This window comes from Apodemus sylvaticus, chromosome 16 (assembly GCF_947179515.1).
Source record: "Apodemus sylvaticus chromosome 16, mApoSyl1.1, whole genome shotgun sequence".
Taxonomy (NCBI): Eukaryota; Metazoa; Chordata; class Mammalia; order Rodentia; family Muridae; genus Apodemus; species Apodemus sylvaticus.
The window spans coordinates 15239834-15253098 of record NC_067487.1 but is presented as its reverse complement, the minus strand read 5'-3'; the positions used below and the strand labels follow the sequence as shown (position 1 = coordinate 15253098).

At 47.0% G+C, this 13265-nt stretch overlaps 1 protein-coding gene across 1 annotated transcript in view; it reads right to left on the bottom strand.

Moving 5' to 3' along the window:
• Positions 1 to 13265, bottom strand: part of Trio (trio Rho guanine nucleotide exchange factor) — a 302890-nt gene that overhangs the window by 184128 nt on the left and 105497 nt on the right. Inside the window, 2 exon segments of the mRNA XM_052159365.1 lie at positions 4204 to 4318; positions 10875 to 10949. Of these exon segments, the coding sequence (XP_052015325.1) occupies positions 4204 to 4318; positions 10875 to 10949 (190 nt within the window).

The window sequence follows — 13265 nt, the reverse complement described above, 5'->3', positions numbered from 1 at the left end:
CCCTCACAGACCACATAATACAACAACCAAAAAGAAGATAAATCTTTTCAAAACAACAACAAACAAAAATCCTCTGCTGCCAGATACTTGGATTCAGCAATGAGCAAGGTACTAACATACGCCCCATACAGGTCTCAACTGATCATGGCTGACCTGTGGCTCCAACTCTCACGCTGTAGTTCACACTACTCCCCACGCCAGGCAGGGCCAGCGCCACCACACTGCTAATGCCACAGGCCCGTGCATCAGCTGTCTCCTGGACCCACTCATCAGGCCTAGTGTCCCCAGGTCATGGGTATTAGGCATCTTAGGTCTCTAGGATTCTAACCGGGCTGGGAACACCCAAGGGTCCATGCACTGAAAGTGCAAGGCTCCAGATGGAGCCCAGGAGGAGGCACGCCTGCTTGCTGAGTCTCCGAAGCGTGTACCCTGCTGAAGCAACCCACTCCAGGCCCACAGAAAACCAAAGCAAACACTCTTGCTTGGTTCACTATGGGAGTTGGAGAGACTTCATTTGAAAGGTCAGTCTTCACTGAACTACGATATTATTAAAATTAGCTTGCAGATTATCTTTCTCTTTCCTAGCATGGTCCTAGGCAGTATGCACATAAACTATAAAAGCTTCTCTTGAAAGAGGCTTCAAAGGAATCCTTTTAACTCAGGCTTACCAACAGAAGCAAGGAGAGAGCAAGCCAGAAGGAACTGTGCTCAGCTTGCATGGCTTACAGGAGGAGTAACTCTTCTGTCCCCTCCTAGTAGCTTCCCCACAAAAGACAGACAAAGCAAGTGACCTGAGCTGGGTGTGCAGAGTCTTCTGTAGTGCATTGTCTTCACACCCAAAGCTAGGCATCCTAGGACGGGCAATGACCTACAAGCGCCCCTAAGCCCAACTGCTGCACAGCACAATCAAAGGAACGCATGCAGCCTGTTCGTTAAGCCCCGCCTCCACATGACAACAGAAATGGATCTTGGGAAAATGTGACTTTAATAACCAGGAACTAATCTAGTGGCTTTATGAGGCGTTCTATGGTATCTTAAGATAAAGAAAATTTAGGTAAAACTTGGACCCCTTCTGACCTGGATCTTTAAGAAGGAAAAATACTCCTTTCCGGAGTTCTGAGATGAAGAAATCAAATCACTGCGCTGGCTATCTTCACACTGCTCATGAGTAGAGGTACAGGGAGTCAGGAGAGCCACTTAACTACTAGAAAGCATCCTAAAGAAGGGAAAGCAGCCTAGAACTGAGGAAACACAAGATATGGTTCAAGCAGCAATAGCAAAAGTCACCCCAGGAGGCTGTCATCAATGCTTTAGGGGCCCCAAGAGGCCTCTGCTGCCTGTGTCATCCCGGGCATGGGTAGAGAACACTCTTGCTCCAAACTGTTGACTTTTTCTCTTTTCGCTTTTGGGTCTATGCATCTATGCATGTGGGTGCTATATGTCCATGTGTGTGCATGCTCATGTACATATGGAAGGCCACGGTTGATGTAGAAATCATCTTGGAAAGCTCTTGTATGTTTATTCATTGAAACAGGGTTTCTCAGTCAAACAAAGAGCTCCCCGATACGGCCAGTCTCCCTAGTCAGCTTGCTCTGAGAGTCCCCATCTCAGCCTTCCGAGGCTACACACGCTGGGAATACAAACTCTGTTGTCACACGTGCATGGCAACTCTCAAAATGTTGGTGACTTCTAAGGCGAGGGAGGAAGTGACCAAATACCACAGTGTCACATGTCACATTTATGTTCATTGGTGGGACTTGTGGCCAGGCAACAAAGTCTCGTTTACTTAGTGACAGCATGACAAAAAGAGAAAAACAGAAGAACCAGGATAGAAGGAAGAGAGTCTTGCACCGCGAGAGGTACACAGGAGCAGGCTTACTCAACACTCACAATGACCTCAAGGAATACCGAGCTATCTTCACTTTTCTCATAGCAGAAAGCCAGGGGCAGTCACCAAGCAATGGTCCCAGGTCATCGACCTAAGCTTTCTCCATCAGCACACCTCTCCACATAGTCCTACTGTGAGCCCCACACTGCCTGGCCAAGAGCTAGTTGAGGGGAGGACTACTTTCCCGCCTCAGACGAGTACGGGTGGAATCAGAGCCTACACAGGAAGGGAGAGCCAGGCTTATGCCTCTCACAAATGTCAACAAACGATCACACAAATTGTATTGCAAGCAAAGCTCCCGGTCCAAGAAAATGGCCCCACTATTAATTTGCTGATGACATGTATTGATCCCACGGTTCTAGTGCTCCCAGGAGGCACTGAGCTTGAAGGACATCAGAGGGGACTCGGCTGCATCCACCTCTCTCCTTCAGGACCATCTGGGAGCTTCTCCATTATCACTGGGCGGATGCCTTGGTTACTTGTTAATTTACTCTTTTAACCAGAGACCAATAACACGCCATTCCTTGTCACTTGGGACTGGAAATACAAAAGCAAATCAAGGTGATAAAATGGAGTGACTGTGTTCAGGAGACGAAGCACCATTAATACACCCAAGTGCTGATGCAGGAGATTACATGATGTTTGGGATGTCACATGGTACCCCGGGGAGAATTGCGGAGGAAAAAAAATCTGATAAATGGTTAAACTCAGCTATAAGTGGATGGGTGTTTGCTGCACTGTTTTTTCTACTTCTATATGTAGGCTCACAATTCTCAACACACACACACACACACACACACACACACATACACACACTATACTTGAAGGGTATGTCACATAGATGAACCACAGTGTACATGAACAGTTGTATAATATCAATGCAGAGTAAACCTTTCCACTTGTACCAATATAGACTTTATAACCAGATAACCAATAATCAGCTGCGCATACCTTTCCAATAGCCTAATTATTTTTGAGTCAACTGAACGAATATCAAATTCAAGTTCAGGTGGCAGGCACCAAACCCATGACCCTGCATACACTAATCATATAATCCGCCTTGGAGAGATAACCACAGCCCACCTTTGTGAGCTGCTAACTGGTCACTGCAAATACACGCTGGCTGTATCCCAGCGGATATTCTAGTGGACAACCTCAAGAATATCCCAGTCAGTCATACCATCAAGGGCACAGCTGACTTCTGCCCATGGCAAGGCTTAGTACCAGGGGCACAACTACTTGCCCTGGTATCAATCTAAACAGTGCAGGATAGTCACACACCACATATTTTGGTGGACCTGTTCCAGGTACCTCAACTCAAAACAAACCAACAATTTTTAACTCTTTTACACGTAGTTGTAAGTGCAGCTGTGTGCATGAGGAGATGAGCAGACAGCTGTGTATCGGTCCCTTCCTTCCACTATGTCAGTCTCAGGGAGGGAAATCATGCTGTGGAGCTCAAGGACAAGTCGCTTTACCTGCAGAGCCGCCTCGCTGGCTCCATTTACCTCAGGCCTCTTGCGCTGTTATCAACTGCAGGAGTTACTTTTCTCAAACCTAACAAAAGCAACTGAAGCAGGGGGACTTTCATCTTGACCTATGGCAGCAGGGTCAAGAAGGGGCTGGTCACACTGTCGCCCGTGGACCACCGGGAATCAAGAGGGGGGAATGTTTCTGTGAAGGTGTCTTTCTCCTGAGTCTCTTTGACTCTTCCTCGGCTATCCACTGCTCCTCACGCAGACTCTCCGGGAAAAAGAACACCGCTTCCTCATGGCATTGGTCAACCTCCACACCAAACCCCTGTCACTAACCCCTCAGATTTAATAGCATCTCCAAAATGGTAAGATAGTATCAGCCAGCTGATAAAGATGTTTAATGCCTCACAAACTTCACACCAGAAATCAAAAGAATACGTGTAACACACAGAAGCCCAGTGTAAGAAAGATACACACAGGTTGTCAAAAAGAACAAGTTTCTGATAATCCAGGCAACTGGAACTTGCTGCAAGACTCTCTAAAGACTTCCTAGATTCCAACTCAGCACCGTGAGATCCTAAAATCCCAGCTAAGTGAGCATCCAAAGTCCACCATCAACACTCAATGTTCTGCAATAAGAGGCCTGCCTTCTGGTTCCCGACCAGAGTGCTTCAAATAATCCAACCATGGTTATAAAAGGGGCAACAAAAATAATGATCGTGATCTTAATTTTATGTTTGATCTTTTTGGAACTAGATCTACTGTTTAGCTGTCTTTTAGAGAGAGGCCACACCCTTGGAACTTCAGAAAACATTGACAAGGCAGTCACACAGAGCTTACCTGGGAATGCAGGCTAAATAGGAAATGAGCCTCCTGAGATCCTCCTGCCGTATTCTGTCATGATTGCTGCGGGCTGGAAAGGTTAAAATGGGGCCTCCACGCTTATCTCTACCACCTACAAAATAAACATTGGGAACAAACTTAAGTGCGGCGAGATCAGACAGAACGCTCTACATGCCCTTGCAAGTCTGGCATCTCCATCCATCCATTCAGGCAGAACTGTGGCTAACCCTGCTACACGGTCAGGAAGGAAGTTACAAAACCTAGCACCTCTGCCATCGTTGCTCATCTCATGCATGCTCTCCTGGGACTCAGGAAATGTTTGGGCTCTAAGGGGCAACTAGCAGATATCACAGATGGTAGATATCCTTCTGTTTCTTCTAATGTCCACGTTGGAGAGATGAGTACTGGGTACTCTATACACGTGCTTTTACGCACCTTAACCAGTCTTTCTCCCTTGCTCCCATCTCTAGCTCCCCCCTCTCTAGCTCCCTTACACTTTCCTACCCGGGGAGCAAACAGGACAGGAGGCAGCAAGACTGTGAGAGGCAGAGGTGGGGGACTCCAAGAGAACGGCATCGTCCACTCAGAGCTGAGGCCCATGAACTCACGGGCACTGCGGCAGCACATTGTAAGAGCAACACAGGTTCAACCCAGATGGTGTCCTGGCACTAAGAGGGCAAAGTGGACATTAGGACCCATTCCTAACCATGAAGCTACTACAACAGATGTACCCTTTGTTTGGCAAATGAAAGATCAGTTTTTCCCAAGCGAGTCTCACTGGGTATATGACCCACAAGGCAGGGCAGGCCTCCTGCCCAGGAGTAGTAGGTGGCCAGCACGAACTGCTGGTTTGTTTTTGTGGCCTTTCTGTTTTGCTTTGCATTGTTTGGGCTTTTGGAGGGGGGATGTGGCTCTTAATAGGTCTTTTGCTTATTTATTTTGATTTTTGTTTTCATAGGTTTTGGGGGTCTTATTTTCTTTTGTTTTTGTTTTATTTAGAAAGAGAAAAAACAAGTTGTGGGGTAGGGAATTAGAGAGGAATTCTGTGAGGAAGGAATTGGAGGAGAAAAACATGATCAAAATACATTGCATGAAAAACATTTTCAAGTAGAAAGAGAACATACAAAGGAAATCAAGGTGAGTAGGAAAATTGGAAAGTAAAGCCAGATCGGCTTAAAGGACAGAGAAAAATTCCATTAGGAACAAGGGGACAGCCAGAAAATTTGACTTTGACAGAATGGCAGAAAGGTTTTTCCTGGCTAGACGTGGAGGTGGAACGGTCACCCTTTTTATTATTTCCAACCAGGGTAGAGAAGCATAGGAAGAGAATTCAGCAATCCCAAGTGGGTTTTTCACTGAGTTCTGCAACCCTGATAATTTCTCTTCAGATCTCAGACTTCAAGTCAGGAAACTCTTACTATTTATTTTCTCTGCACCGACAAAGCATTATCAGAGGGAATATTAATGTGGCTTTTACAATGTCCTAGATTGACTTGGCATTCGTTCTAATCAGTAATGAGACTTGATGGAGACTGGATCCTTACGCTGATCCATAAGTACTGTCCAGCCACATAAGTTATTTATAATATAAATTCAATGGGGGCACCCCTGGACCACGGGCACCAAGCCATATGGTGCCACAGCTTGGTTCCACAGGCCACAAGCCTGCCACAGTATGGCTGCACAGGCTACATTCCTGCTACAGTGTGGCTGCACTCCTGCTACAGTGTGGCTCCACTAGCTGCATACGTGCTACAGTGTGGCTGCACTCCTGTTACAGTGTGGCTGCATGGGCTGCATGCCTGCTACAGTGTGGCTGTACTCCTGCTAGAGTGTGGCTCCACTAGCTGCATACATGCTACAGTGTGGCTGCACTCCTGCTACAGTGTGGCTGCATGGGCTGTATGCCTGCTACAGTGTGGCTGCACTCCTGCTACAGTGTGGCTGCATGGGCTGCATGCCTGCTACAGTGTGGCTACACTCCTGCTACAGTGTGGCTGCACCGACAGCACACATGCCAGTATGGCTCTATGGGCTGCACTCCAATTTTCTCATGGGATCTTCACAATGAGCCTGACAAGTGTTCTCTCTCGGCCTCAAGAGCTTTAAGAGTTGAAATGATACAAAAGGACCATGGAATACGCCGCAGGTGGGCCTGGAACAACAATCTTTTATAGCAGTGCTTGGGTTGTTCTCTAAAGACAGTGGAGGAGACAGACAAGTGAGTAAGTCATGGGTTCCTGGTTAAACATGAGCGACATTCATAAAAGAAGGGGGAAAGGGCCATTGATAGCAGCAAGTCATCTTGGAAATGTTCAATATTTTTAGAGTAATGCTAATGGCTATAGTTTTTGAAAACTCTCTTATCACTAAGATAGGACATATAACAGTTTAATGCTTTTCATTTCCTAATGTCTTTAAAGTCTTTTCAAGAAAGGGGGTGGAGCGAGAACAGCAGCTTCCATAATGAAAAGTATTAATATTTAACACTTAATAACTTACATAAATGTTTAGGTTTGATAATGGTGAGGTTTTTAAGTTTTTTTATAGATATATATGAAATACTCATAAATAAATGATATGACATCTGGAATTAGTATCAAAATTATCCAGAGTAAGGGTAGAGGAGACGATGGAATACAGATGGACAGACTGAAGACAGCCTGGGGATCTGGTTCCTGCTCTCTTGCCTGCTGAGGCTGAGATGTCGTGATGAAAGGTTTTCAAGAATGCGCTTAGAGCTGGAGACGCGGCTCAGTGATAGAAGACTTCATAAAGTGCCCTGGGTCCAATCCCACACTGCAAAGCAGTAATAACAAAAACAGAAGTACTCTTAATTAGCTGCTTTCTGCGCCCAGATTGCAGGAGCAACAAGCAGCCGCTGACACTGCAAGGACCTCCTTGGTGCCCTCTGTCACTATCAGAGAGGCCTGCGCTACTCAGCCTCCTGTAGAGTCCCCAAACCTCAGACTGCACTTTCTGAGCCCTATATATGTATAAATTATGCTTTTCCTGCAGACTTTTCATGAAGTGTAACTTAAAACATTTGCAAAAATAAGAAAGTAACAGTAACTAAAAAGACAGAGCCTTTGCAAGGTTTATGAATATGGTCTCATCTCTCTCGTAAAGAGTCATTTTACTGTAATAGGCACAGATGCCCATGAGTGACAGATGTGAAACAGAGCAATGGTCCTCAGATGCAGCAGCCGCAGGAGGAAGAGGAGGAGAAAGAGGAGGAGAAGAAAGAGGAGGAGGAGAAGAGAAGGAGGGGGAGAAAGAGGAAGAGAAGAAACAGAAAGAGGAGGAGGAGGAGGTGGAGGAGAAAGTGGAGGAGAAGGAGGTGGAGGAGGAAGTGGAGGAGGAGGAGGTGGAGGAGGTGGAGGAGGAGGAGGTGGAGGAGGAGGAAGTGGAGGAGGAGGAGGAGGAGGAGGTGGAAGAGGTGGAGGGGGTGGAGGAGGAGACCTCTTTACTGATTCAGTCTTACTCTATTTGTGCTGCTGTCACAGAACACCAGGAACTGGTTAGTCTATAGAGATCAGAAGTTTATTCTCTTATGCTTCTGATGCTAGGAAGACCAAGGTGAAGAAGGTGCTGGTGGACCGAACTGCCTGGTGAGGGCAACTTCCTCCAGCAGGAAGGAACTCTGCAAGCCACCTTCCCCGTGGATGTCACCTCATTCCCTGGAAGGAGCTCTTGCGATCTAACTCTTCAAATCATCATTCTGCTAACACCTGGCCTTGGTGGGCGTCTCTCAACACAGCATCCTCCTGACTTTAAACATCATAAAGATGTGCCCTGTGATGTCCCTTAACCCATACCATGTACAGAAGCCACAGGCTGCTGTCCTGAGAATAAAGCCTATTTTGAGAAGGTCATGTTCAAGTTCAAGAAATCTTACCTGGTTTTCAGAGATGTCAACCAAATAAGCATATGAGTATCTCAGAGTCACTCATCAAGTCTGGTTCACTTTATTACAGTTCTTCTAGCTCTAACCAGGTTTAACTGATAAAGGCTCTTCCATTTATTCCTATGGGGAATCTTTTATTTGGAGAGGGTCTCACTATGTAGCCCAGTTTACCCTCGAACTTGCAGTCTGTCTGGACATGCCCACCTCCTGCACTTCCAGGAGGAGCAGAGCGGTACAGCAGAGGTCTGGGTGCCCAGGAGCGGACGGGCAGTGGGCTTCCTTCTCAGACACAGGCTCAGTGTTCTACAGACGGGCCTGAGGAATTTCCCCACGGTGCCTCTTGGAATCAGAAGTAGACTCTTTTAGTTACTCCAACTTTAAATTGGTACTAGCCACCACAGTGTCAGGTCTGGGCCTCGGCAAGTCCCTGTAATTAAGAGACTTGTATTCTTACTGTTACTGGTTGGCCAGTCTAGGGAATGATCCATCCTGACTACTGAATTACAAGCCCCACCATATACGCAGAGCTTTTGCAAAGGTGCCACAATATTCCCTGACATGTGACAACTGAAGTACAGAACGATGTGGATGAGTGAGTTCCAGGGCGGAGGAGAGGGAGAAAGGATGAAAATGTCCCAGAAGCACAGGGGGCAAAGGCTGAGTGTTGGGGCTCCACTAAAGTCCACTTTTAGAAGTACTGGAATGGAATGCAAATTTACACCATACTAAGAGAGAGACAGACAGACACACACACACACACACATACACACACACACACACACACACACACACAGAGAGAGAGAGAGAGAGAGAGAGAGAGGTGTAGAGAAAGTTAGAAGTAAAAATTATTCCTGGGAATATCTTTCTTTGGAACTTTTCCTAAAAATACAGTATACGTAATCAATTTATTTTTACAATTTCCCACTCTTCCTTTCATATACAAGATAACAATAGCTTAAATTATCATGAGCTATTTCTGCTCAGAAGCTGGGAACTACTAAGAGTGCAACAGCCCCCCTTAACTATCTACCTGCTGGCTACCACTCTGCGGGCCATATGATTTAGCATGTTCTGTCCTCACTTGTGGTCACGTGAACCATCTCTCTCCACCTAAGCCCTGGGTCTGCAGCATTAAACTTTCATTGAAGTTTATGAGATCAGTGCTTTCCTATTTTGATTAGTTAAAAGCCAAGAAGGTTTAGGTTTTCCAGTAAGTTAAATAAAAATGCCATGGTGATAAAACTCTGAATTAACTGCCTAATAACGGATGAAGGTGGACAAACCCAGCGGCCACAGCCATCCCCCTGCCTGGACGTGCCCATCTCCGGCACTTCCAGGAAGAGCGGTGGAACAGCAGGGATTGGGGTGCCCGGGAGCAGATGGGCAGCGGGCTTCCTTCTCAGACGCACGCTCCCCATTCTAGGTGGACCTGCTGGACTTCCCAGTGATTCCTCTTTGGTTTGGAAGCAGAATCTTTTAGTTACTCCAATTTTAAGTACAAAACCAGTAGTTCATAGACTGGCACAAGCCCTTACACACACTGTCAGGACGAGTTTAACAGAGTTAGTAAACATTGCTTTCAAAACTCAGTGGATTGTAATCCGCGAGTGAGTCAGTCCATCCATCCATCCATCTATCTATTTCCAACAACCCAAGCCCCTCTTTCGCCTGTTTTTACACTCTTTACAAGTCATGCAGTTTCACTGATTTAGATTCATGTCTGTCTATCATCTATCCTTCCTTCCTTCCATCCATCCATCATCCATCCAAGTATTTCCAACAACCTAAGCCTCTCTGTCTATTTTAACACCCTTTACTAACTGTGCAGAATCATTATGAGTTAGATTCACTTCTCCAAAATCAACAGACAGTATAAATGAGCGAGCAGAGACCAGGCAAGCAAAGACAGCACGGATGCTTCATCTTAAATACACACAGAACCACATGCCCTTAGGACCAGAAGCAACGTGGTTACCGCGCTGTAATTAAACCTGAGAGGCCACAGGAGCCTGCCTCAGGCCAGCACAGGATGCTTGCTTCAGACAGCGCAAGGGGTGGGTACATAGGGAAGAGCATCCTGCAGGACTGCCCAGGAGACAGGGCACTCTCACTCCCGCTCAGTGGCGCCATCTTGTGAAGATGCACACCGATCCTGGGAGCAAGCTAAAAGGCCTGAAGCGGGGCCTTCCCTGTGCAGAGGAGAGAGGACAGATGTCCCACAGGCAGGAGGTAGGGCTGTCGATCTCCACACTGTGGCAATTTTCATTGCCAGCAGGTACCTTCTTAAGAGGAGGCATCGGCTAGTAGAAGCTGCAAAGACTTTACAGCGGCTGCTGACAGCCCCAGGAATGGGTAGCCCGGAAGGAGAGGAGGTGCAGGACAGGAGCCTTTCCTCAAAGATGAGGGAATGAAGAGCCACAGGAGGCAAGACACCGAGGCTGGGAACCCCTCAGTGTGCATGTGGTCACACTCCCGACTGCAGACACTGAGGTGTTTAACAAGCAGCTGTTCCACAGAATGGCTCAGGCAACGCAGCCAAATGTTTGCAGAGTGACAGACAGACAGTTTGATCGGCAGTGCTAGCTGGCTTATGATGTACACACCACCTTAAAAGTGCCCCGGGCATTAATTTTTCAAGAATAAAGGAGTTTTAAGGGCCACCAAATGTCGGTGCTTTTATAGGCCGCGGCAAGTGAGCGGGTTTAATCAAACTCCAGTGTCAGCGCAGTCAAGCAGAGCAGGTTAAAAAGTCAGACTTTACCTGACAGGTAGGCGACTTTTTCCTTCAGAATTGGCAAAACATCCATAGCTTTCATTTCATCATTTTTCCGAAACCCTGAAAGACAGAGAGAAAAGCGTCACCGGGCTGCCTGACTGACAGGTTATGCTCATGTTACCCAGTGCCAAACGTCAACTGTCATCATAGCTAACGAATCAATCAGGGAACATGTCCCCGTGTGAACACACGCGACTGGCCCCAGCATTTTCTTCCATTTTAATGCTGAATAATGGTCTTTATACACGCCCATAGACAGTGTCCCTAAAGACTCTCAGTCATGCTAGCCATGGTAATCTGTCCCCGGAAGACACGATATGTAATCGGTTCCAATCATTTGCCAAATCTTCATTTTAACCTTGTAGAATTTAGGTAACTGCCAAAGAAAGCTGCACCATTAGTGGCTTTTTTTTTTTAAAGTCTGCTAGTTGTAGCACAGAAAAGCCTCTAGGGGGCGCTCGATGTCTCCTCTTAGTCTTCCCAGCCTGATTAATAACAATCCTTGCCCTGCACACAGAGGGGATTTTGCAAAACCCACACTGGCCAATGCTCCTTCCTGGCTCGCTCCTCCTAGGCTTTGGGGGTTGTACCCTACAGAGGAACATCAATGGCTAAGTCAGCCTGTTGCCACTCCAGCTTCCGAGGTGGCTAAGGTCACAGACTAAAAAAACAGAAAATCTTAGAAAGCCTTGTAACCATCCTATGAGAAGTCATATCGCAGCCTGCCACTTAGGACAAGCCAACGTGTCCTTTGAGCTGCAGTCCAAACACGCCCATCCTGCCCACCAGGAGAGCGCCCTCCTAGGAACATGGGATAAAGATTCTCTTCCTCATGCTCACGCCTTGGGATGCTGTCTTGGACTCTAATGGAGGTCAGCATTCTGGGGCTGGTTGCCCATTACAACCAGCAGCTCATCTGCCATTGCTAACACGCCCCTAGAGAAACACATGACAGCCCTCCCAGGCCTGTTTTGTTCTGTTTTTGCCAAATAGTACAAGAAAGGGATCCGAAACGTTATCTTTCATGTTTGCAACTGGTGAGAGGTGTGGTGTACGTAAAGAGTATTAAATAAGTAGACTTCTAGTGTGCTTACTGGCCCAGTTCTGATCTATCTACACACCAACTCTCGCTGGGCGGGCACACTGCCACACACCTGTAATCCCAGCAAACAAGGAGGCTGAAGCAGGAGGATCCCTAGGTCAGGGCACCAGAGCTCAATCAAACCCAGGGTGTGCACTTGGAGGAGGCGTGGTGTTGAGTTCACCGCTCCTTACGCTAGCTGGTACAGAGGACAGAGCCCAGTGTACGGCTGGGGTTCAACACCAACTGGGCTATGCTGGGTTAGGTGAGACCGAGAGGAGAGATCTGGGGGAAAGAATACTTCGGCTAAGTATCAATTTCAGTGGCCCAAGCTTCCAGTTTTTTCCTGAGCTTCCCGTATGAAAAGACAAGTTCTACGTGGTCCTGAGAAAAAAATCCAGCATTTGAGCCAGGCAGGTGGCAACAGACCCCTTTAATCCTAGCACTGCAGAGGCAGAGGCGGGCAGCAAGAATCGAAGCTCTGAGAGACCCTTCTGGCATGCATGACCCAGCCAGGTATGGTTAGACTTGAGCCAGAGCTCAGGTCTCTGGGGTCACCAGGCCACTTCACTTTCTGTGTCAACAACCATCGCTGTGCACTGGCAACCCACCAGACGGAGAGGTAGCTCTGATTTCTAGATAGCAGACACTTAGCCAGAGGGCTACAATTTTACCCCAGGTGCCTCCAGAACTCTTGAATGAATTCAGGCTAGTTTCAACAGCTCCTCATCCATCACGGTAACTCACTCATGTCCGTGAGTAAAGATGGCGGTGCTGCTAATGCAAAAGCATCAGGCTGATGTCAGCCTGAAACCAAGGCAGGAGACGATAAGGTTTATAAGCAGCGGGAGCCCTATGAGAATGGAGTGACTTGCGTTATAGAGCAAACCTAAAGGTGTCTGACAACAGAAATCCTTTTCTACTGTTCAGGGTCAAGGACGAACACGTCCAACAAGCCAATGTTCACCCAGGCTCTTGTCCATGTCCTAGAGAATATTTAGGAAGTTGGAGTGTGCAGCTGTTTAAATATAAATTTTCTTAGAAATTGAAAATAAACAGCTTTTTTAGACTACACTCCAGAAAAGCATGATGCCTAAGAGTTTCTTGACTTGTGAATTAAAAGGTGATTGGGGCACAGGGGGAGGGAAGAGGGCTTATGGAACTTTCTGGGAAGAGGGGGATCCAGGAAAGAGGAAATCATTTGGAATGTAAATAAAGAATATATGGTGGGGAGGGGAGGCTTTAGGTGCTAGACTCAAGGGCCTTCACCTGGTGGCATTTCTTCATCATGGGGC